Below are 26,803 nucleotides of genomic sequence, written 5' to 3' on the forward strand. Positions count from 1 at the left end.
GTCTTGGGAGAGCACCAACAAAAACTGCATGGAGAGACTGAAGCATGAACCCGAGGAGATACTTTAGCAACTGAAACGCTCACAGCTTGGCAACAGTGAGCATTTCCAGTTATGCAGTGTTGATTTACTTGGCCTAGATACAACAATATGGATTATTCTTATCCTTGCTCCTCTGAATGATGCGATGCATCACGGGGCAAAAAGGGTTTCCAAGTTCACCGGTTTACGTAAAGCGGGTAGCAGCAGAAATCCAATGTTACGGTGCTGTCATGCTGAGATACTTCCATAAAACTGCCACCAGGTCTGTGATTCAATTATGCTCCGGTCTTTAGTTTTCAGTTATCACTGAATCAAATAAAGGAAGGGGAATTACAGGTTTCATTTACAGAAATCTTGCTTCGGTGCTTCTATTAGAGCAGAGGAACATTTTAGAAAAATCATTTTTAATTCATCTCTGATGCAAAAGAGCTCTGGATTGACTTACATGAGATGTGGACTTAAAAGCTACTGGCCATTCACACAATACTAAAATGCTTGAAAAATCTCAGCTTGCAGTCCGTGGGAGTAGCTAAGCAACCGTGCAGGAAAAGAAACGCCTTTAGAAATCTGTCTATACTTCTTTGACGGCTGCAGATTACAACTGGATTTGGTTTTAAACTTCCAACAGGGCGGCGTTGGAAGAGCTCCCTGACTGAGATGTGGAATGAGTTGCCTCACAGTATGCTTTGTCTGAAAACATTAGCTTCCACGCAGACTGATTTGTGGGAGGAAAAAATAAGTCTTATTCGCTTTCGGTGATCTGGTTCATCCCACGATTGCTTGATTGTGTTACTGTCCAGTTGAATCGTAAATTCCATTAACTGGCATTTAAGGAAAAGATATCAAGACAGCAACGTAAGCCAGAGAGAGGAAATCAAAGCGAGCTAAATCTTTCATGAACGTTATAAATTGCGTTCAGTTTGACATTTGTCTGTGGTTGTTAATTATTCTAAACTTTAATGATTCTAAACTTAAATAGGAGATTTGTGTTTTACAATCTATGCTTTATTATACAGAATCAAAAAACCCCTCTGAGTCTGTGAACAATGCTGTGTGTGATATTGATCCCATTCATCCTGCTTTTTCCTTGTTGTTACAGGCCATTTGCATACAATGTGTAGTCTACTACAGCGTCCCTAAAGAAACAGGTTTTGTGATGAGTCACCCGACAGTAGTTATGGTATTACAGGCAGAAGTAACCCTGAACCTTCCAGTAAGAACTCACACAGCGGTATATTCAGCTGCTTGAGATGGATTCCTATTCCTATAGACTGTTTCCTATGTTATTTAGTGCTGACTAATAGAGGACAATAAGAGCATCAGCGTAAAAACCTTTTGCTATAACTTACGTCCTAGAGGACTAGGAATAGTTTAAAACTGTATGTTTTTTGGCCACTTGGGACATGAAAAGCTCCAAAACAATTGCTAACAGACATACTATTGTCTTATTAAGCTGTTGTGGCAAACCTGTTAGCAAACAATTACTTATTCTCTCATCTTAGTACAATATTCACTCTCCTTTTAGCTCTCTTTTGGGTCTAAACCCCTCAGAAAAATATCAGTCTTGAGCTGGCTTGATTGACTTGTTTTTCAGCAAGTTGCTAACGTCTGTCTGCTGTGGTTCGGTAACATATTTCCATGCCTTTAAAGATGATCCTGATATTTTCTCTTACTGAAAAGGGTCACAAAGTATTGTTATTATCCTCATTTAATGTAATAGACATCAACAAGAAATACGGTTTTGACTCTGTTCGTCATTTAAAAACCCTTCGGGCAGGTACTCATAAACCGTTTGTTGGAAAGCAACTCATAAAGCACCTCTTTTTAATCCTCAATTTAGTTTCAAATGTATAGTTCATATCAGCAAAAGGCTAAAAGTATGTGGACATCCCTGGCTTCATACTTATTAAAATACAAAAATATATCAAATTGAAAGAGGTTATACTAATCATATACAAAAGGGTTTGTAATTGTGGAAACTTTAGTTTTTTTTTACCCCTATATCAATTAAAGACACAACATATTAACATATTATAACACAATGGGAACCAATATTATACTGTGTGCACTTTATCTTAAAAACACACACACAATAGAAAGATGGCAGCTGTAACAGGGCCGCTGATTTGCAGTGTTTCATCTGTACATAATATGATTAATTGAAAGATTTGTCAAGAAATTAGAAGCACAACAACAACGGTGGTAGTGGTTCCTACATTATTACCTAACTGTGTGGCCCTATATTGTATGGCCACTCTATGGCCCAACTTTGTAAAGTTGAGTTTAATCCAACTGCCTCAAACGGACTCAACAGTTACAAAGCACACATAGTGGGGTGTGAGGGGAAACCTGTTGGCCCATTGCATCCTAACAGGTAAATCTGGTCATGCACCTTGAAGCAAGTGGAGTCAAATATGTGGCCACAAAGGGCCCTCACAAAGAGAGTAAAATGAGTACTGTGTGCATGGATTGAAAGCCCCCACCCAGTCTCACAACATTCTTAAATAAACTAGACAAACCTGAGACGATCTTCATTCAGTACAGTATGAAACCAGTCCCAAACCAGCAGCGTACCTATTTATAGATTGGTATAGGTGCAGCTCGTGTGCAGCGTTTATCGTAAATCAAGAGGAATGAGTCTGAAAGGCATCCTGCTCTCGTGCGCTGCTGCCGTGCACGCCCATTAAAACAAACGTTACAGTCGGAACAAGGAAGTTGTGCACCTGTGCTGCCTCTTTATCGAGACCTGCTGATCCGTTCAACACCTTCCGCGACGCCGATAACCAGCGGTAAGTAAGTCATATTTATTACCAGCACTTTGACATTTGAACTCAAGGGATGTAGGGGTAAATATGTGTCGGGACTATGTATGCAAGTTTCGATACTGGGGAAGTTGTGCACCCAGAGTGACTACTAGAGGCAACGATTTAAAAGTCGTAAAAGCCTCACTGCAGCGGTGTCGACATGTATGTGACAGTCTTTAACTTGATAGCCTTAATAGCTCTACACAAGTGTTGTTAATGTTGAGAGAGATGTTGTTGAAGCTCCATCATGGCAGAAGCTGAAGAGGAGAGAGCGCCGCCAAGCGATGAAGAGCAGCAGCAGCAGCAGCAGCAGCAGCTCAGCTCTTCCGCCGGCGGCCCGGACACTCAGCCGACTGTCCCCACAGAGGGCACGGAGGAGCGGGCAGCGGAGGTCGGAGCGGCCCGCCCCCAGCGCAGTGACATCTACGTGGAGCCATCTCTGGACCAGTTTAAGATCAGGAGGTTCTTCGTGTTGAGGGTAAAGACTTCCACTTTTCCACTTGACAACAGGGAACTTTGTGCTGCCTTTATGTTGATGAAACAATATATTTGTTTATACAGTTGTAGAAATCTCACTTCACGTTGCAACTGATATGTTATTTAATATTCATGAAAATTGTCTGGCAAGTGTTAACCTATTTAATACATTTAAGTTGTACCTAACTTACTGTTCTTTTTATTTTAATTTGACAATGTTACTTGTACTTAGGTTATACTTTGTTACTCTAGCTTTATACTTCTTCTACAGTACAGTTAACGCTGTAGTTATTAGTATATTTAATTTATTTTGCGTTTATTTTCCATGTACAACATCAAACATACATGTTAGCTTAGCAATTGATTGCACCAGAGTTAGCTCAATGCTAACGTTCCTCTGCAGTCCCTGCACACGTCCCTGAACTACTTTGTAGAGATATTTTGTTTAAGACATTTGGTTATGAAACACTGTATTTAAGCTGTTAAAAAGCTCCACCTTCACCAGCAACTACATTGAAATCATGCTCACGTGATAACAGACAACAATATTACTGGGATGTTCAGCATAATATTTACTTAAAGTTTGAATACTTTATGAGTATTTCAACATTGTGTTATTGCTACTTTGACCCCACTGTATAAAATACAGAGTAATTCATTTTGATACAATAACTGCAATCAAATCATCTTTGGAGACTAATGTAAAAGGAGGCTGTGCCTGTGAGAGGCTTCAGAAGAAGAAACGCTTCCAATGAACACAGCTGGGCTGCCTTCATTGTAAACAGTGAAGGCAGTGTGTTGTTCCTTTTCAGCGACAGTTTGCTTTAGTTACAATGGTTTCTCACTTGTTATAATTACATTCCAGGATATCTCCGATGTCCTTTCTCTCACAGAAAGAGTTCTTTTTCAGTCTTTTCACCAGAATGAATCTGTTTTACGGCTCCATTCAGCTTGACAGATATCAAACTTGGCCAATGAACAATTGCTGATACATAACATATTTTGCAACGTCCATCTCAGATCACGGTTTCACTCACTATGACCACTACTTTATCATTATAACACATTATACAAGCTTTCCCTCTGACATACTTATACAAGTCTGCGGTTGTTGACAGCCATTTTTAGCATACACACAAACTTATGAAACGTAGAGTTCAAGGAATAAAGAACTCAACTTTTTCTTGGCCAAAGTTAACTGAGGCAACTTTGACTGTATTACTTACTGTATTTTTTACATAGAAAATAAGTGGATTCACATATACTAAACATTGTGCCAAAATATTAACAATAACATTGCTGTCATTGAGCATTTTTGCTAGCTAACCAGTGCTCAGGAAATAAACAGCACATAGAGTATATGAAACTTAGTTTATATGAAACTGGTGATTTACCGCAGGTTTTTAATCATAATTTATCAACAAAACTGTGACAACAGAACAACATAATGCTCTTAGGGACACTTTCTATATTTATGGTGAATAGCGTACGTTTATTACAATGTTTTTGTTGTTACATTATTAGCATATGTTTTTATTCTATTATATACTATTCAAATTTCGACGGAGAATGCTAAATATTATATATATGTTCATGGCAGGCCTGGGTTGGGTTGCTATAAGAAGTCCTCACACGTTGCCAGGTCGGCTCAGCACCCAGTTCAGATTTCAGTAAGACTGCCAGGAGCCCTCAATATGAACTCCTAATGTTTTTAACTCGCCATTGAAATAATAAAACGTGGAAGGATAGAATTGCATGTTATAGAAATGAGTGTGGATTGCATTGAAACACTGCAATTTGGATGTGTCGTGTATTATTTCCAGAAGCTTTCTCTCGTCTTCAATTACCTGAGTTACTCAGATTTTTACACACAGAAGATGCACGCTCAGCTTTCTTCATTAGCATTCATTTTCATATGCGGAGGCTTCATGTTTTTTTGTTTATTGTCATTTTGTTTGACACACAGACGCGCTGACATTTTGTTGGAGTACCAGTCCCAGCTGTGCGTCTGCCTCAAAGATCACCCCTTAAGCTTTCTGTCACACATTGTGATTGTCACAATGGAAAATTAAAAAGTGACACCCGTGCATTTCTGTCTCCTCAGCCTGGCACTCTGAAACAGGCTATCAAAGACATTGAAGCTGCGGTGGATGAAGAAGTAGATGGCAGCGTTCACAGCATTTGGCTGATGGCAGAGTGAGTTTTTGGCATTTTTGCTCTGTAAAATATCATACGCAATCGATCAAATTTATGGTCAATTCATTTTATCAAGATCAACTAGTTGTTTCAGCCCCCAATGTTATATACTTAAATAGCTTGAACTAATACGATTAAGAAAAACTCTGATCTGCTGATTAGATTATGTGCCATTACCCCCTTAGGGGCCGTGTCCACTAAAGTCTTTTTTTCCCCAGCTGAAAATGCCAGGCTCTCTAATGAAAACCCACAGCTTTGTTCAGATTCAGATCAATTTTATTATCCCGCATGGGGATACAACTCGGGGCGGAGAACTGCAGACCAGGGCTGAGGACATCGTCAAGCCGTGGAATGAACACTTTGTAGAACCCCTGAAACCAACAAACACATCCTCTATGGAAGAGGCAGAGTTTGAAGACTCGGGAGAAGACTCATCCATATCCCTGGCAGAGGTCGGCTCTGTGGTCAAAAAGCTCCTTGGCGGCAGGGCGATTGGCCCTGAGATGCTGAATGCTGCGGACGTTGTTGGACAGTCTTGGCTGACACGTCACTTCAGTGTCACCTGGAGGTTCGAAGACAGTGCCTGTGGAGTGGCAGACCGGGATGGTGGTTCCCATTTTTAAAAAGGGGGACTGTAGATAATTATCGAGGTATCAGACTGCTCAACCTCCCTGGCAAAGTTTATCCATAGGGGCTGGAACGGAGGCCTCAGACCGATTGTCAAACCTCAGATCAGTAGACCAGCTCTTTATACTTGCAGGTCTGTTGCAGGGGTCATGGGAATTTCACCATCCAGTCGTCGTGTGTTTTGTGGACTTGGATAAGGCTTATGGTCATGTCCCCAAGAGAGTCCTGTGGGGGTTACTGCAGGAATATGGGGTACCGGGGCCGTTTCTACGAGCCATCCGGTCCTTGTATAACCAAAGTGAGAGCTGTATCGGTATGCTCTGCACAAAGTCAAACACATCTTCAGTGGATGTTGGCCTCTGCCAGAGTTATTACTGATTCTGTTTCATAGACAGGATCTTAAGGTGCAATCGGCGGGTGGTGAGTGTCCGGTCCGGGGACCTCAGAATTGCATTTCTTGTCTTTGCAGATGATGTGGTTCTTTCGGCTCCAGCAAACTGTGACCTTCAGCAAGCACTGGGGCGGTTTGCAGCTGTGTGTGAAGCGGTTGGATTGAGAGTTAGCACCTCCAAGTCTGAGGCCATGGTTCTCTGCCGGAAAACGGTGGATTGCGCCCTCAGTGTTGGCAGGGAATCAATGCCCCCAGCGAGGGAGTTCAAGTGTCTCAGGGTCTTGTTCACGAGTGAGGGTAAAATGGAGCTTGAGATGGACAGGTGGTTCGATGTGGCGTCCGCAGGAATGCGGGTGTTGCGCTGGACCGTACAACGGGAGGGAGCTGAGCTCTGAATTTACCATTCCATCTACATCCCCTTACCTGTGGTCACGAGCTTTAGGCAGTGACCGAAAGAATGAGATTGAGGTTACAAGCGGCCAAAATCAGTTTCCTGTGTAGGGACGTCCGCAGATAATCTGAGGCCCATAGGGAGAGAGTCTATATTCTACATATGATATACTACAGTCCATATTGGCTCCGCATGATCAAATAGAGACATCCGTATTAATTAAGCCTAATACCATAGTTGTATATCACACAAGCCAATGCAGAGGCAGTGAACTAACTGCCTCCAACACGGAGCAAAATGACACGACTGCAAGACATTTACCAAGTGCACTTGCGAGACGTCGGGTTGTATCACTCCCCGCACAAGCTTTCAGGAAACATTTTAATGGCCGGTCGTGTGAGAATTAATAATGCATCCCATTTATGCAGCTCTGTCCAACACACGTTAATGCTTGTCCTACATTTGGCCCCCGCAGTTACCGCCAACGCAGACGCCGCTGTAGGAAGTCTGGCGACCTAGAGAGTGCATTATACGCCAATTCTGTGACGCTGCTGCAGAATTTCCGGTGACTTATGTCATAAGAGCATGAGAAAATTCCTAAAATCTGGCCTTGCTGAGGATTGTCACTAGCTTTAGAAAGAGCAAGATGATCTCAATGCATCTGCTTTTATTGCGTAGACTGTTCCTTTTTCGATTTTTGTCATGTGTTCTCCATTTGATGATTTAGTTCCCATTTGTTTATGCCTTCTCTGATCATAAAATACATTTTTGACTTACACATAGAGGAGGTGGTTGTATGTGTGTACCTACAGTAGATCTGCTAGCTGGCTACCTCAGTCCAGCACATCCCCGTGTGTTGTTCTGTCAGGCCAAGTGCCGGCAGCTTGTCAGACCACCCACGGTCTGATGGTGCGTCTCTGTAACACCTCTGTACCGTCCGCGATGCCGTGCCCAGTCAAGTTTGGGCTAACTCATTTCATTAGCACAGTCATATCTCTTCACCCACACCTTTCCCATGATGCCGCAGCTGTTCAGTGAACTTGTCTCTTTTTTTTTTATGGCCTGCGGCTGCCAGCGGCAGTCGAGTGTTTCATTGGGAGTGGGCCACACGAGCGCGGCTCAGCGGGCCGTAGAAAGAGAATCCATGGCACCATGAATTAGTTGTGTGCGCAGCAGTGAGGGAGAGTGTGTGTGTGTGTGTGGGGGGGGATATTATGCTTTTTGTGATTCGAATTAACACACTTTGAGGCCGAAATAGAAAGCAGACTCTAGTTTGTTTGCTTTGAAGGTGTTTCTCTTCATTAGATTTTGCTTTCCTTTTTCTCTTTGTGGTGGTAAAAACTTAGCAACTTAGAAATGCTTGCATGCATATTGTATGATCTTTGCCAACGGCGGTTTTGGAAATTGTGAAGCTTTTACAGTACATAATTAAGCAGCTTTGTTATATATATTTTTCTGTTGACTTCAAATAACCTCCTGCACAATACTAACATCAAGAGGTGAATATTCGACTCTTCATGGTTCGATCTAAAGAGCCTGTTGCAGTGGCGGGAAAGTGTGGTCATGAAACAAATAGTTCCATTCTGCGTACATGGGGGTGCTGAATGGCTGTGAAGTATAGCCCATTTTGGTATAAATATTAGCTTATTAATAATACTGTTTAAAAAAAAAAAGATGAAATGTTATTTGAAAACAACAGTTGTGCATTCAATCGATCTCCTTGGTGTGCATGACTAAATCACCATGCAGACTAAGTTGCTCTATCCAAAGACCATCGGAGCAACATCTTGGCGACAGCCTCAGAAAGGCTAAATAACAACAACACGAGGCTTTTTAATCAGAGCAATTCAATAACAACATAGCACTGTCTTGAAGAAAACTTGAAACTAGAGATTGAGACCATAAACTCATGTTTACAATGTTTACTGAGAGTCATTTTCTCATAGACTTCTATACAACCAGACTTATTTTTGCAACCAGAGGAGTTGATGGTCCAGTAGAGAGAATTTAAATGTTAAGACTCTTCTGCTTTGGTCTTACTCAACCAGAACCGGAGGTTGCCGCCTGCTACAAACACATGCACAATGGACAGTTGTGTCCATTAATTTGAAACAACAGCTAAACGAGTCACATGTATCTCTACAATACTTTTTTTATTTTATTTTATTTTTCTAAAGATAAATAAAGCTTAATCAGGGGGGATCAATGAGCAAGAAAACAAACAATGCATCTATCAGTCCACCATAGGCAAGACTTGACCAATCAGATTTCACGATGTACATTCTTACATTCCCCTATCAACATAAGAACTAAACTTCACACAAAAAGACTCAAATATACAAAGTGAAAATCCCTCTCTACTGCAGTTGGTTGAACTCTTCCTTTGATCCTCTTGTGACCCCTCTCATTTAGCGTATGACCCAATAGTGGGTCCCGAGCCCTAGGTTGGTAGACCTGGGATAACTGCATAGGACAGCAGAACAAACAACACAAAATTATATTTGTCTGTCAGACGTTCCTTTAAGTCTTTGTGCTTTTTCTTGTGAGTTAGCGAATAATTTCCCCTCTAAAAAGGAAAGAAAATGACACTGTGGTTGAACTGGTTATAACTAGTGAACATATGCAACCAGTGACAAGGGATCACAAGTTGCTTTGTTTCAGGAGTCACAAGCTAAACATTTTGGGACCCTCTGCAGTTTAACTAAATACTTTACTCTACACTTAATATAATAAACACTCAAATAATAAACTAATAAACTGTCAACTTAGTGCATACGGGTCCTTATGCTTGTTACACACTGTAAACATAAAGACAAATACGACTGTCACCTTCTTCTCATTGGACGTACAGAAATGTGCAGTATGGTGTGTCAAAATTAAAATATAGATATCAAGAGCAGATTCTAACTCTCTCTCTCTCTGGCTGTTTCAGGGTGGATCACTGGAACAATGAAAAAGAGCACCTCGTCCTCATCACGGACAACTCTCTTCTGGTCTTCAAGTACGACTTTGTCATGTTCAACTGTGAGCAAATCCAGAGGATCCCACTAAACATTATAGACCGCATCGCCCACGGCCCGTTCAGCTTCCCGAAGCTCTCCCTGCTTCAGTAAGTCCTCTCATTAGTCCTTCAACAGTGAACTTACTGTATCCACAAAAAGCTGCAGCTTTCCATTTGTGGTGGGAAATGATAACCAGGAAACTCCTGACTCTTTAACTTCATAGAGACGCATGCATTGTGTGTATAGAGAAAGCCTTCGATCTCTGCTGTCCTGTCTCATTTTTCAGTCATTTTCAGTGAGTCTGCTTTTAAAATTGATCTTCGGAGTGTTATTGTTTCATACCTTGTTTCTTAAGTCATGTGTCACACAATGCTTTCTCAAGCTCTGTGAACATTTTTAGAGGATGTAATGAAGAATGTAACATGCAGCATTTTTGGAGAGGATTTCAAAGGTTGAAGTAGGCATGATTTACTTGAAAGCATGGACAGTGATCGGGGTTGTCAGTGAGAGCAGTGACACGGCGCTGAGGGCAGCATCAGAAGGCTGTGAAGAGGGATTCGTGCAGAGGATCGGTGCCGGGAGGGCAACCGGGGACACGCGAAACGGCCTGAAACAGGCGACGCAGCGAGACAAGCTGAGAGTTTTTATTTTTTCAGGAGGGGTAAGGAGTGCAAAGCTGTCACTTGGAGCTGTCGCTTAACTGATTAGTGGCAAAATTAATGTAGTCCTTTCATCCAAACCTTTTAAAGACGGCTCAGGGGATACCAAACCAACTAAAACTAATTTGATGAATAAAACGTAATGCGCTGTGAAGAGCTTAGAAGAACGCGGCCTGTATTGGGGGCTTTATCTCCGCACATTACGCTGAATTATACATAAAGCGCTCGTGAAAGCCACCCGGGAGTCCAACAGCAAAGAGACGGATTGGAATGAGAGAGACTCGACCCTCAAACACTTCCCCTCTCTGTCTTCATCTTCACCACTTCCTCCTTCTTTCTTCTTCTCTGCCTCTCCCTCAGGAAGTGTCTTCTTTTGTTCGTCTAGGTCATTCCGTCTTATTTTTGGCAGAAAATTGATCTACAGTAAAGTTCATGTGTGTATGAGAATGAATCCTCCCCACTGCTCTGATGGTACAGGAAACTTTGTTTCCACATCACAAAAATCAATGTGAAAGAAAAGTAGGAAAAGTCGGGCTTTGAAGATTTTTCGGCAGCTATGTTTAATGTTGCTTTCCTTTTTTAAGAAGGGATGCACTAATACTGATCAGATATCAGCTATTGGGCTGATACTGACTCGAATAGCTGGGGGTGACAACGGGGTTGATCTATTCAATTCCATTCGGTCTGTATAAACTATAGACATTTTATACTGGTATTATAATTCCTGTTTAGGTTTTGACTGATTTGTCAGTGCATTTAAAAGATTCCCCGATCAAAAATAATAAGAAAAAAAGATGGTGGTGACCTGAAAAGTACCAGAACCTGTCGCCATGTTGTTTTTTCGCAACCAATGAATGGAGGTTACCGTATTTGGAATGCTGAGGAGTGACATAGAGGCTCCGTATATCTGTCAATCACAGTAAGCCCCGCCCTAAAGCATACTCTGCTTTATGGTCTACTTGACTCTAAATGGACCATAATTTACTAAATGAACATCATGCTGTAATGAAGAAGACTTGCAACTATCAGACTTCTTTTTGCAACCGGAGGAGTCGCCCCCTGCTGGTCAGTAGAGAGAATACAAGTTTTAAGACACTTCCGCATCGGCTTCACTCTGCAGAACCGGAGGATGCCGCCTAGTGACACCTCTCAGGCACAGTTAGTTCTGTGATACATTTTGATATAAGAGTATTGATTGTTGCCGACAAGTGATATTAAGCTTCTCATCTGACTCAGCATGAAATTGTATAAGCACATATCCCGAAATGTCGAATTTAACCTCTAAGCTGGGCTCTTGGGCTTGAGTTCTGTTGTACAGGATTCGTCAATGGATGTGTTTCCCTTTGTGTCCAGTGGTCTGATCGACGTTGGAGGTAAAAGACTCAACAGACCGCACTTTGGACCTTTGAGACCTTTTCACTTTGATGTACCAAAACGCTCAGACAGTAATGGAATTATCAATTTCTTTCCCCCAAAATAAAATCGCTCGCTGAACGCAAATAAAAGCTCCATATGCTGATGTAAATAATCAGTACATCCGCGCGATTCAGCTGCTCTTTCAGCCGTCGTTCTGATGACGCTTGGCTGCTACAAGACATCTGCAGCTGACAGCTGTCATCTGACCACTCAATGTCAGTGTGCGCCCGTGGTAGAGACGTTTTCCAAGCAGCAGCACGCCACGTCACAGTTCATGTGTCATGGATGACACATCTCCAACTGCTAGTGTGAAATGGTAATATTTGATAAAATAATTAGTTGAGACAGAGCACTTTCATGAACGTTTGACCCCTTTGTGTTCCCAGGCCACCAGCCTGAGAACAAAGAATGTCTACCTCCGTCTGTGGAGCGTGTTATTTGGCATCTGTGCTCCATCAGCCTCCCTGAAACGTCCACGACGCCAATAGATACCGTCGTGGGAGCGTCGGTATTTTTAGTGCTGAAGATTTTTTGTTTTCATCGCGCAATCTCCAGGTGCACCCATGACGAAGAAAGCACCGAATATTCTGCATCTATGGGGAGAGATTGTGTTTAACGTGCCTTCTTTACAAACTGTCTAGACAAACTAATTACCCGGCACATTATCTATGTCTGAAAGAGATGCGTGTGGAGGTTTAAAGAAGCCCCACTGGATGTTGCTTCAGTAACTGTTGTAGGAAATATATATAAATATATATTTATTGGAAATGATCCCAGCACTGCTCTTCTCGGTTTATTAGTTTTCTTTTCTCTGTATTAAGGTTTCAGAGGAAATGATGCCTTATTTCGCCCCCGCCTTCAACTTATTAAGAACTGTTTTATTGACTTGAATTCTTTCCTCACATTGCTGACTCAGGTTGGCTTATTCTACATTTGTACCGTTGTTTTGATATACAGATCAATAGGGTGGGGAATCTGTAGTTTGAGACAGTCTTTGCATTGGGTCTTTTACAGCTTCTTTACAAACAATCCTCCTCTCGTTCTGCACAAACTAAGGCAGCTCACACGTTCAGACAGCAGAGGGCAGTCAGTACATAGTGGCTATTTAAGATATCATTCGTCAGCATTATGCACCTCATCAGAAGATGATTTAATCAGAGCCACAACTGTGAAATGCTGACATGTGGACACATATGCACACACACCACCAGTTCTCCTTAAATGAGGACTCCTCATCCAGATCAAACTACACACACAGCGTTCTGGTGAGGAGTCGGTGAGGATAAACCTTTAGGGGGTCACCCTTGAGGAGCGACGTCGCTGGAGCAATCACCTCAATAGATACGTCTCAAAAATAGGAAGAGGAGTGTTTGTTCTACGTCTGACTCCACGTTTGAGCTCACAGGTTGTACAAACCGTGGTACTGGCTCACCTCCATTACTGCTCGATAATCTGCCACAAAGCAAAGTGTTGATAAGACTCCGAAGGTGAAGTCCCGCCCCTTCCGGTGGACCACCATTAGACCTCATTTCGGAAAAGAATACGTACGGTAGTCAATAGTGAGAGACAAATAGTTATTTGATCCTGTTTGAATTGTGCCATGAATTTCAAAAATGTAAAACCAATTTAGTTAATTTAAATATAATTTTGCACGTCAAGAAATTTTGATCGTAAACCTGTTGAGGTATGAAACTGTGAAAATATGTAATTAGAAAGACCAGGATGTACTCACACAAACAACGGGTCTCACTCGTTCTTTCGTTTACCGGCTGACAAAGTGAGTCGCTGGATAAAACACATCATGTCTAGATGATGGGTCCAGTTCTACACGGAATAATATAGAACTATGGATAGTAGAAAACAAGTTTTAAGAAACAACTAAAGTTGTTATTTTTGTGGCAACTTTACTCGCCGTGTGCATGTGAAAATAAAAATGTTTTGCTTTAATTTCCAATTTGCTCTATTTGTTTCTATGTCATGTGTTCAGCTTAATAGCTGAAAATAAAAGTTCCGGCACTTATTTGACGATGAGGCAGCTTCTTCATCATCAGCACCGGGATGTTTCACACTCCCTGCTTCCTTCAATAACTTCATTCCATGAAATTCACCTCAACTGCACTTTCATAAATAGGACGTCCACGGCATAAATTGCACCAAAAAAATGCAAATACACACATTACAATTTTCACCAATAGGCGTATAATGTTTTTTGGGCTCGCTGCTCTAAATTCAAACACCTTGGAGCCTTTTTCAGCTCGTGGACTCTGCTGTTCGGGGTGGAAATGTGTTTGCCAACAGCCCGCAGCTATGATATCACAGCTTTTTGCATCATGACATCCGCAGCAACGTGGCTGTATGTTTTAGGCTTCGGAGCGTTGCACGAGCAGCTTCATCATGAATAATGTAAATGTATTTTCAAGGGCCGAATATTGTAGAGACGTTGTGTATACCAAGTGAGCTTCTCTTTGTTTGTTTTCTAGTCATCGGTCCACCCCCTTGTTTCTCCCTCTGTAGTCCTTTCACATGTTGGATGGATACGCGAATGGATGGCTGACGAACCATGCAGGCTCCACTGAGCGATCGGACCCCGTTTGTTAGTTCGCTCTGAGACGGTGTGGGACAACTGGAGCTGGGTTTGATGTTTACATCTTGTGGGTTGACTTATGAGTCCCGAGCGCTTGAAAAATCCCAGGGAGGAATCTCTCGTCACTTGCCCTTAAGCTCAGAACACAGCGTTGCTCTCATGCGCGTGTGCGTTTCGTGTGAACAGTGTGGATTGAGTGGGAGGTTCGTAGGAGGTGCTTTTCCTCAGTTTGACCCTCTTTCTTGAGGTGTTTGTAAGTCCGTTTTTTGGCAATTTATTTTCGATACGAACCTCGTCTCCTTGAGAAACTCATGAATGACGTAACTAAGCCTGCTTTCACCCTGTCTGTGTTTATCGTGACGATGTCGAAGCGGTGAAAGTCCAAAACCCCAGTTATGCAACATAAACAAAGGGAAGACTTCTGCGGCCTCTGGCTGGAAATCCCCAGTCCTGCTCTCACTGTTTGGGTTGGTCCAACTCCCAGAGATAGCTTACCTGTGGAACTCGCCAAAGCTTTTTAATGTTCCCATTTATACTTTAAATGTTTTAATAGTTTTCTCCCTGCACAACATTTGCTCTGGATGAGGCACAGTATGTTTAGCAGCAGTAGTCATTTGTAAAGTACTTGTGTAAACAGAGCTAGGAGATTAACAGCTACACCACTCTTGTTTAGCCTCAAGTGTTTCATTCTGTTGACAGAAAGTGCTCTCGTACAAAGTATGTGGTCAAAAGGTGTGACGGATCATTAAAACACCATTGGGTAAATCGGCCGCAAGCTGATTTATTTATCTTCCTTCTTACTTTTGGATGCAAACCAGCGGGTTCATTATAGGTAAGACTTTGCAGAGGTACACTTTTCTGTCCCACAGTTAAAGCTGTTCAGATCAGATTCACAAAAACACAAAAACATTCTGCTTGATTACCGTAACAAGCTTCCCTTTATGAGCCCTGTTTGCACAATTCTTATACAGCTCTTAAGAGGTTCTAAAAGCACACACATTTGTGGATTTGGTGTCAGACCTACAAAAATACAGTATAATATGTGTTAGTGTTTCAGTGAGCATGCAGCCGGCAAATGACTCGCATTACATAACACAAGGCGCAAATCTTTTAACAATAGCACAATGTCGAAGGAAATTATTTGTTACCCAATTATCTGACAACTGTTTTCTTGATTAATCAATTAATCTTTTGGTCTCTATAATATCAGAAAATAGTGAAAGTGCACCCAAGGTGACCAACCCAGCAGTTAAACTTTGATTAATCCCAAAAGTTCAAACCTAACTTTTACTAAATAAAATACAATAAATATGCTCCTTAAAACACACACACACACACACACACACACTAACGCTATGTTCACACTACTAGGGACAAAAGCAGCGCTGCCAGATACATTGTCGTAGAATGTTGCTCAAGCGCTCGTTTAATGTTGTTAAATTTCACCGGGAACGGAACAGATTCAAACAAAATCATACGATTGGTTGACGCTTCATTGTAGCGTAGGAGAAAAAAGACCAGCTCAACTTAAGACCCTCTCGGATGGAGTTAGCATGTTGGATGTGTTTCCATTTACACACCTTACAAACTTGCACCCGCCTTCTTCTCACATGAGAAATGATTCCGCTAATGTTGGGTGCTTTTTATCGGGTGTTTAGTTGTGCTGCTGTTTTTAGTTGCCACAGATTTTAGACAAACTTTACAGCAGTTTGCTCGAGGTCGGACACTAAAGAAAACTCTTGCGGCGCTTCTATGAACTATGGGAGCTCAGGGAAGGGGCTGTGCTGTTCTGTGCTACTTTAACAAAAAGCAAGAATCGTCATACTTTTCAAACTCATTGTCAAAAATCTATTTATCGCACAGCTCTAACTGGCTGTAAAAAGAGATGCAGAGGAGGGTGTCTTGAACTCACTATGACCCTGTACCTTTTGAACAGTAACAAAGATACTGTATTGCCCACAGTTGTTACAGTCTGAGGGATATGAGAGCCAGAGATCACATTTGATGGACAAACAGTAGATGAGAAAGAAATCTAAATTTGATCCATTTTTGTTTCCTAATTCACGAAAGCTCATGCTAGTGAGATGTGAAAGGATGATAAAAAAAAGGCAAACATCATTTCAAAGATGGGATCGAGGAGTGTTGGGAGGTCTTTGCTTAGCTCTCAGTCTTCTGAGGTTTCATTAGGCTGAGGGAAGATATGCCCCCGGGGCATTTTCATGAAAGCCTGCGGTATTTACTTTACTATGAGGAACACGCTGTAGATTACCTCAAGGACTGGTAGACATGACATTCAGTATTGGCCCTGAGGACAGATTAGTGCCATTGTTCTCCATTGTTCTTTCATTGTTACCATGGAACCAACAGGTCTGGTGGTCCGCCTTTCGGAGAAGTAATGTGAACTGATGTTGAAGCAAACATAATGTTAACAGTTGCCAGGTTGCCATTGGAAACCATTTTGTCACCAATTCTCGGCCTTTGGTTGCCATTAGCAACATGTCAACCGTTTTTTTAACATTTGAAATATCGGGAGAGAAATCGTGCACCCAAACTTTGTCATTCTGTTGCATTGGTGATATTTAATCATTGCTGTTACAGTCAGCACCAGACGATGCAAATGGTGTTTGACTGTGGGGTGAAAAGTTCAACCAACCCGTCAACGTCACACAAATGTGCAAATATATTTAACTGAAAAGAAGCAGATGGACCCGACAGGAAAACAAAAAGGAATTTTGTATGTATATGACATGCAAACATTTTTATTTGTTAAGCTAACATATACCTGCGTATGCACAGTCGGGCGACCTTGGCTAAGTGGAGAGCAGGGTCGTCCTTCAATCAGAGGATCGGCGGTTCGATGTCGCATGTCAATGTGATCTTGAGCAAGACACTTAACCCCAAAATAGCTCCTGTAGCTCCTACGGTGTATGAATGTGATAGAATCTGATAGGCAGGTGTCACTTAGCCCCTGGTCTCAGTGTGTGAATGGGTGAATGATGACAAGTAGTGTGAAAGCGCTTTGAGTGGTCGGAAAGACTAGAAAAGCGCTTTACAAGGACAGTCCATTTACCATTTATATTTTGTATTACGCAAAATATAAGGTGTCTATAAATGGCAACCGTATTTTCGGTTTCGGCACCTAAAAGCTGATGTTCCTTTTTTTTAAAAAATGTTTTATTTGTGCACCCAGTTACTGTTTATTTTAGCATTACTTTTCCTACATGATGCCTGTGATAAAAGCTATCGGCGAAAATAATTCTATGCCACATAATTGTCACTTATAAATAAAGCATTTATATTTACTTATCTTTTGTGCATAACTCTCAATGGAAAACAAAACAAGAACTTGTTGAGTATGTTGAGTAATGTCATTGATCTGGTGACATGAACTGAGGAATCTGATGTTATTTTTCACCTGTTTGAGTCAAATGTGTCACTGACATAGAGAGACTCTTTGACATTTGTGTTCCACTGTGTGTTGATGTGTCCAGGAGGGAGGGGGAGGGGCTGCGAGTCTTCTGGGACCGGCTGAGGGAGCCCTCCTTTACCTCCAGGTGGAACCCCTTCGCCACTGACCTCCCCTGCATCACCTTCACCGACCACCCTGTGAGGAGCATCAGCGACACGTTCGCTTCCCTCTGCGACGTGAGTTGATCAGTCGATGGGAACAGTATGGAATTGTTGAAAGGCTCAGTTCACCAAAATCACAAAAGTTTTCAACTTACCACTATTGGTGTGGAGCCATGCAAATAGTTGTGACTTTATGTGCTGGAAATTAATTTGTGGTGCACGTAGCACAAAAAAATGTATCTTTAGCACCAATATTCTGGTTTCTATTTCCAGTGAAAGTTTGAGAGTCAAAACATCTCACATCTCAGATAAAACTGAAACCATGGAGCGGCTGCAGGACTCTGAGACAGTTTGTCATTTAGGGTGAGAGGACACTTGAAAGGAGACGCTTAACTATTATCATTTGAGCAAAACAACAGCGTGTTGAGATTCATCATGTGGTCAAATGAGTCATCGTGACGTCCCCCACTAGTTTTGTTCACTACGGTTTTGAAGAGTTTGGCATTTGGACCGTCGCCATCTTGGTTTTGGGCCCTCACCATCTTAGTGAGACATTTTAAGGTGACAAAAAAAAGGTTACAACGCCGTAGTAGCGACCTGTAGCCCCGCCCTAAAGCATACCCTGCTTTATGGTCTATTTGACTCTAAATGGACCATCATTTACTTAATGAACAATGATCCCTGTTAGTGACTCACATGCCCTCCATCACACACAAATCTGTGCTCTTAAACATTGACTTGCACACTGAGCACTCGATTTAGTTTTGTGCTCTCTCAAATGTTTTGGCATCAATACACTTCCCTAAGTTACTTTGAAACAAAGTTAATGATCTAATGCAAATAGTGCTTGACACGATCACTTATGTTGTACATGACAAAAAAGGATAAGATTTTGTGACCTCATGTACACCACACCCCAACCAAGGCGAGAGAGCTGCAAACAGGAAATAATTGTGTTGTATTCCTGATCCTCCCACCTTCTTGTCAACGTCCACAGATCCAAAACTTTCAAGAGCGGCTCAAGGAGGCGGCGCAGAAAGCCCACGCCATGAAGCCGTTTCCCGGGAAGGCCAACGGCGTCCTGGTCCTGAAGCAGCAGATCCACATCGAGACCTACGTGGGCGTCATGTCTTTCCTCGGGAACCAGAACAAACTGGGATACTGCATGGCTCGAGGAAACCTCGGCTTCTAACATCTTCTGCTTTTCATATAATTGTTTTGTTGTCGTTCAAATAGTTAACAAAGATTATTACGCCTTGAATTCATATTTGTATGTTCGTTCAGTCAAATTGTTTCAGGATTGACCAAAGACGTTTCCATATTCGGGTTTGCTTTAGTGTCGCGTTGGAAGCTTGGATTCTCAGGATGTTCTGTGTGAGGTTTAAACAACTGTGTGATCTCCCCCTTCTGCTTATTACCAGTGTGAAACATCCGCATTTCAACACCGCTCCGCACTGGATGACGGATCCCCACGCTGCTCTCAGGGAGCTTTGTATTTGCTCCTCAGCGGTATGGTAATTCAACTGTTTTTGCAACGGGACTCCTTTCTTCCTCCCCTGTGTGTCTGTTAAAAAGCTCATTCCTATGCCATTCAGCCCCTCAGAGATTCACCGGAGCAAGGGGGCACATTTGTCACTTTATAGTTTCATCATCCGCTGTGTATTTTCTACAGTGCATACAGTGTCAGTGTTTCCCCTTGATTTGTGTGTTTTCTGTATGTCGCTCCCCCTGGTTTGGAGTCACAGTACGCATCTTGTTCTCTTTTCCTTTATGGTGGTATAAATTATGCAGATTTGTCTTTGCACTGTCTGTTATCATACACTAATCATGTCCATACTAAATAAGAATGCATGCTGGAAGATAAACCCGGTGGTGACCACTGTCCTGTTGTTGCTGCAGTGAATCATATCACACATTTCCAAATGTCTTCAGTAACGGAGCGCAACAGGGAGAACTTACTGTAACTTATTACTGAATTTTAACTCGTAATCCTATTACTGTAACTCATTAATAAATATTGCTTTACTGGCCAACACTGCAGGAGGAGTTAAGAGAAAACAGTGATCCTGATGTCAATGAGACAAATTGAATCGCTACAAGTGTTCGTACAATTATAATTAGCTGCTGGGTTAGAAGTCTATTTCCCAATGTAAGTCTGTGAGAAAAAGTATGTTTTAGACCCCATGACATCACGAGACGGACCCGGTAATTGAAATTCCACCGTTTGACCACGATGCAAAATTTGCTTCAAATCCCTGCCCTCTTCCTGGAGGCTTGAACTAGTCAGGTGATGGTTTATTACTACAAATGGCCTCTTTTACATTAGTCATTTAATTATTTATTTTTATATTAGTGCTGCTTTAAGTTAATGATAAAAAGGTCATTTGATTTGACCACATAACAGCATGAGGTTTTACAGTGTAGTGAAGTATGAGAGTGAAGAGTTTAGGCCTATTGGCAATTCTACAATGTGGACTGTCGACTAACAGTGCTGACAATATGCAGGGTTGATTATTAAACTACTTGAACTACAGTAAAGTAGTGTAGTCTGAGGGTGTTTTGCATTTTGTTTATGAATCCGAGTGATTAAACTGTCTTTTCGTCTACACTCACAACAGTACAGAATGTACAGTAGAATATATCCTGTAACAGTTCTGGGCTGAACAGAGACTCAAACACAGGAAAGGAAATCTTAACTGAAGAGCCAGACATGGTCAGTCCAAATATCCAAAATCTGTCACGGGGTCGTGTGGTGGACCCAAATGCAGACATGACCAGATTGCAGAGTGAAAACAGGTTTTAATGAAACATCAACACAAAGGGAAACTTAACAGGGAATCCAAGGGCGTGAGGCTGAGACTGAGACTGAGAGAGACAGACAGACAGGCTGAGATACAGGCTGAGAGAGAGAGACAGACAGACAGACAGACAGACAGACAGAGAGAGTGAGTGAGCCAGCCAGCAGATGAGGAACCGGGGTAGATATACTGCTGAGTGATGAGTAGATTGAAGGCAGCTGGGTAGACTGGGCAGGTGAGTAGAGAGGGGGGGGGGGGGGGGCAAGTGTGGATAATCGAGGGGGGCAGGAACTGAAACGACAGGAGAAGTTACTTTTTCAAATGAAAACAGGGAACTAATATGCACGGATTATTAGAATGTTGCATATCAATGCTTTATGGGAGAGAAACAGACTCACAAGACAAAAGACTTCTAGTTCATCATCAGAAGAGTCAGTGTACCACACCTCCTCCTCCTGTAGGCCAGTGCACTCCATCCAAACGTTCCTGCATATAAAAACATTACTTATTGTCATGATTTGCATCCAGGCTCTTAGTCTTTATGGCTGACCGCATTGTAATCTTTAACATTTGACAAATCAAAATTGTATACTACCTGCAGGGTAATATTAAGTCATGTTGGGGTAAACATACAGTGACTTGCATGAATGAAAAAAAATTGGATCACTGATTATATTTATGTAGTTGCATGAAAAGGTCGGAACCAACAAACGATTTTCTAGTATGAAAGTAAAACACATTCACAGGACCACACAAGGACGTGAGAGCTTCACAAATGTTCACTGAGCTGTGTACAGATTGTAAAGCCCTCTGAGGCTGATTTGTGATTGAATTGAATCTTTAACGGTGAGAAATGCATCAATGGCAAACACTGTGTGGAAACCAATCGTCCCAGGCCAGTATCCATTTGATACCAAGTCTTATAACGCCCTGATGGGACAAGTAAATCTAATTTACTTTTAAGGCAGGAAAAGGTTTGTTTTTATAAATGTTCAAAGACATGTTACCATTTATGTTGATGAAGAGGACTTTTTGCCCTCCACTGCTCACATTTTCTGCATCACAGCTCTTTTTGGGCATGGCCTCAAGAGGCTGAGGTGTGCTTTCTGCCATCTTTAACGGCACAAAGCCTGACGTACTGTCCACGTTCGACCATATGAGGCTGATGAGGCTTCAATGGAATTTGAACATCTCATCATCTTCAACTGCTTCTAGCAGTTTTTGCAGTTCTTTTGTATAAATGTATTGGGGAATGAAGTTAACAGATGTAAGTAAGACCGAAAATAAATAATCAGACACATTCAGAAAAGAACTTTGGGGTAATAACATTCAGTGAGATTGTAAAATAACATGTCATGTTCATATTGTTTTAAAGAAACCAAATTATTCTTCAAAACGAAATTAAATAAAAAACTATAAAGAAATCAGTTATAGATCAATTATGAATACACCCTAATGAGTATGACTTTATTGAATGGATACAATGATCTAAATAAAAACAACGGCAATAGTATTTTGATAGAATCTTATAAGTCATATTGTTGGTCTCTGTTATCTCAATAATTCCAGCGACAACTGTACATGTTTCAGACTTTACTTCAACCTTAAGCACGACATCCACAACAAACGCTACATCTAGCTCCTCTAGAACTACAAGCGTTACACACATGCGCAGTAGTTCACTCAGTACTTAACAGTCCTCCTCTATTTTCTGACAACTCCAGGACAACAAAGAGCTCCATCCTGCTGGATGCTCTCGTTCCGGACACTTCTCGAGGTCACAAAACTAAACCAGGTCCTGGTTACCTAGGGCGCTTCCGGCTCTGCCTGGCAAACAAGCCAACCCTCAAGTTACAAAAGCCCCATCAGACACAAACCAGCCAGCCTTCAAGTTTAAAAAGTCCTGCCAGACACCAAAAGTCATCTCTTAAAAGTACTAAACTAAAACCAAGCCATGGACACAGGCAGGTTGTTTAACAAGACGCTACATAGGGTGCTGCCAGTCCTGCCAAACGCAAAGGCCAGCCCTCACTGCTACAAAGAAGAATCTAGTCACCAGATGTGACTGTCAATCGGATTGTGAGTCCTGCTTCATACAGGGCTGAAATCCTAATGTCATCGTCTTAAAAACTGCCCATCAGTGCTTGTGACCCTGGATGACCCCGACTAACAACCAGAGCTGCTTGGGGCGAGTAATATAAAACGAATTCTGCGAGACACTCTTCAATGCTGGTGTGGCAGCAGTCTTCTCATTGAGATGCCTTCAAAGCCCCCGAATACATATATATATATATATATATATATATATATATATATATATATATATATATATATATATATATATATATATTCTAGCTTCAATACCAGGCGTCTTTTCACAACTCCCATGTCGCCATTTTCATTTTTCCGACATCTGTGTTGCTTGTTTGTTTGGTAAACATGTTACACCTGTCATGAGAAATGCTGCTCGCTAACGGTCCAAGTCGAACAGCATTGATTTTACTCTGGGGCTCTCTCCCCTTTTTCTCGCCTCCCCCTAGTTTTTCCATCTGTTGCCGTTGCAGTTTAAGTGTGAAGGAGCGAATGTGTGAAGAGAAGCGCAAGTGTGTTTGTTCACGCATGTGCTGTGTGTGAATGTGTCGGCATGCACGAATCAACTGCATAGAAAAGCTTTATTTCCCTTACTGTGTGATAGCTTTGCTCTAGTGGTAAACAAAGTATCCAGATCCTTTACTTAATAAAAGTAGCAATACTGCTGTGTAAAAATACTCAAAGGTCTACTTATTATTATTATTATTATTATTATTATTATTATTATTATTATTATAACACATTTTAGTATTGTTTTAACATTACTGGAGCACAATGTTGTAGCTTGTTGAGGTAGTGCAGTAACTACTACGATATTGCCTCTTTAATTTAGTGGTGCAGAGGTTTAAAGTTTTAAAGTAGCAGAACATGGAAATACTCCAGTACAAGTACCTCAAAATTGTACATAACTACAGTAGGCTACTTGAGTAAATGTACTTATCTACATTCCGCTGCATGTGCTGTATTGAAATGGATGAATTCTACTTCACACACAGCATGTTTGCATGTCTTATAAGGCTATGTCATCTCATTTAGCTCTGAAGTGTGGCAGGACGTGAATCTTCACAAACATGCTTATAGACCCAGAACACGAGTACGGTCCCAACGGACCGTCTTTGCATATAACGATCCGTTCCTTAAAGGAACATCAGAACATCAAACAGAAGACAAGAGAAAAAAGCAACCCAACAATTACTTGTTCCAACTGTGAAAGAAATCTCACGAGCGGCTTAACTGGAGACCAGAGAAGCTGCAGCAGACCCCTTGATGTCTAAAGCTAAAGATTTATTGGAGCTTGATTGAGGAGAATGGAGATGAAGCAAATACAAGTGAATTACAAGTTACAGTCGCTGTGTAATGCCATCCCCTGGGGAGTGTTTGACTTACAAGATCAGAAAGTAGCACATGTTGTCCTCCAATCTATCCGTACCGATCTACAGATGTGTGAAGATGCTTTTGGATTTCTAGATGTGTAGATATTCCGGGTCACATGCAGCTCTTTGTGACAGGGCTATACAAAGCAATACAAATACAAGCAGCTTATCATGCGTCTATTCTGCATGCCTCTGGTGTGTGTTTGTGTAACTTTAATTCATTTCCAGTGACAACGTAAAAGCAATATGGCAGATATGTTTCTTCTTCCTAATGTTTACAAAATGATGTATTTTCTCAACTAGCGCTAGCTTGCTTGTTTCATTATTAACTCATAGCTAAATTAACCGACACATCCAATGAATGCAATTCATATCTGCTATCGTGCCATAGCTAACAGTTAACTCTCATTTACAGATCTGTTTTAATGCATGACATTTACTAACCAAGCAGGGCACTGTTTACTTCCTGGGTAGAGATACAACAGCAAATAAACTGGGACACGTTTATGTTTACAAGTGTAATGGAAAGATGAGGTTGTGGACATGGTCCGGGGAACAGGAAGACCTCTTTGCAGTCACTATGCCCCCTGCTGTGGGGGGAGACCCTCTCGCTAGAATCTGAAGGAGCAGGCACAGCTCCTGTCGGTGTCAGCTCTGTGGCTTGACCCTGCAGAGAAAAAAAGACTTGTTCTGTTAAACTATCTATGTATTTTCGTGCTTTGTTGAACTGTAAACAACATTTAGGCCTAATAAAAGCAGTTATTATCCCAAATAAAAATTATAATTGCAATAGAATAGACCCTTTCAGCATGCCTCAGACGACTACAACTAAATATTACCATCTTCGAAAGGCATATTTAAGTTATTGTGCAAGTCCTTTTTTTTCTATGTAAACGTTGATGGAGAGGTGTATTATACAATATTACACATTATTGAAGCAGAGCTGGAAACAGTACAAGCCACGAGCCACATGATAAAATATAGAAAGTGGTTGCTAGATTCACTCACCAGCCCAAAATACAATGGTCATCTATTGAGTCGCTGGGAGATTTTGGAATCAACAAAAAGGTTAAAGTCTGGGTAAAGCAAAGTAAATATGTATTCTGAGTTTTTCACACCACAGAAAAAAATGTGTGTTTAACCACACAGCCAAGTTTGAATGATTAAAAAAATCGTCATATATAAAATTAGGTTTCAAAATTGTAAAAAAAGAATCCGTGTTCTCTGCTCTGAAATGCTCGGGGCGTGCGCTCTCATGCTCACCCCAAATGACAGGCAAGGTATACAGTAGTACAGCATCACCATATACGATAGAACATGTTAAAACCACCCTCCCCCTTTTATTTTACTTTTTATTATTTTGAAATTTAATTTCAAACCCTGTATAAAACACTTAATCAACTATGGCGCCTGTGACCATTTTTCTATCTACCACACCAAAAGACAACACACACACACACACACACACACACACACACACACACACACACACAGACACACACACACACACACACACACACACACACACACACACACACACACACACACACACACACAGAGACATACACACAAAATAACCAACAGAACACATATGGCTATGTTCGCCACAGGAAACAGACTTTGAGGTCTACATTTCAAAATAAAAGGTGATGCTGTCACCAGACAGACAGCATTAATGAAAACTTAACCAACCAAATGATGACACCAGGAACCTGATCCGTACAGAAACGTGCACATGGACTCATGTGAACAGAAATGTTAAGTGTAAGGGCCTTCTTTATGGAGAGGTCATTGGAAGACAAATCTATAGTACAAAAGAAATGTACTAATATTCTTACCTCTCATTTTCCTCTGCAGCCAGTCATTGCTTCTTTCAGTTGAGCCACCAACAGGTAAACAAGAGCCTATGGACACAGAAGTTGCTGTTTATCAAATTCCTTTGGCAGTTTGATGGCACATAAGACAAACCTGTCACTGCTAAATGGAATTAAGAATAAAGAAATTAACATACCTACCTTTTGCTTTTCTCAACTACCAATTTATTGAATACAAGCTTCAAACAGAACAAATATAAATATCTTTGGTAAGCCAGACAGTCAGCACACAAATAAACAAGGCCCATAAAGCTCCCATCGCTTCAGTCACCAACAGAAAATGCTGCCTGTGCCACATGGCAGGTTAAATAACCACATTGTGCAGGTGTCACAACTGTTGCTGATCAGCTCCAATTGTCTCTCTCTTCAGAGAGTCAGTGCTAGTTGAGATTCAGCCCTTTCCTGTGAAAAATGTTATACAATCTATCAGATCATAAAACTCTGAGAATGTTGTATTTATGAATTGTATCACTGTTTTTTAATGTATATTAAGAAGCAACAATAATTTGAA

General features: G+C 41.4%; 1 protein-coding gene across 3 annotated transcripts; it reads left to right on the forward strand.

The window, feature by feature from the left end:
- The first annotated feature begins 2,749 nt into the window (after positions 1-2,749).
- Positions 2,750-20,038, forward strand: tprg1 (tumor protein p63 regulated 1). Of its 3 annotated transcripts, none has more exons than XM_079158421.1 (6): positions 2,750-2,836; positions 3,084-3,321; positions 5,425-5,516; positions 9,858-10,034; positions 18,078-18,231; positions 19,154-20,038. In XM_079158421.1, exons 2-6 carry the CDS (start codon positions 3,091-3,093, stop codon positions 19,346-19,348), a joined length of 849 nt encoding a protein of 282 aa, XP_079014547.1. In that variant the 5' UTR covers positions 2,750-2,836; positions 3,084-3,090; the 3' UTR covers positions 19,349-20,038. The 3 variants fall into 3 exon arrangements, with proteins under 3 accessions (XP_079014547.1, XP_079014546.1, XP_079014548.1); XM_079158420.1 differs by having other exon boundaries at positions 2,755-2,828; XM_079158422.1 differs by having other exon boundaries at positions 2,786-2,832.
- Positions 20,039-26,803: the final 6,765 nt, after the last annotated feature.

The sequence above is a fragment of the Pholis gunnellus genome, assembly GCF_910591455.1.
Source record: "Pholis gunnellus genome assembly, chromosome: 4".
In the NCBI taxonomy this organism is placed as follows: Eukaryota; Metazoa; Chordata; class Actinopteri; order Perciformes; family Pholidae; genus Pholis; species Pholis gunnellus.

What these genes read in the sequence shown, in the direction of transcription:
- tprg1 (XM_079158421.1), top strand. Translation starts at nt 3,091, where the DNA reads ATGGCAGAAGCTGAAGAGGAGAGAGCGCCGCCAAGCGATGAAGAGCAG. An exon ending in AGCATTTGGCTGATGGCAGA is followed by an intron (nt 5,517 to 9,857) that starts GTGAGTTTTTGG and finishes TGGCTGTTTCAG; the next exon opens with GGTGGATCACTGGAACAATG. An exon ending in CCGAAGCTCTCCCTGCTTCA is followed by an intron (nt 10,035 to 18,077) that starts GTAAGTCCTCTC and finishes TGATGTGTCCAG; the next exon opens with GAGGGAGGGGGAGGGGCTGC.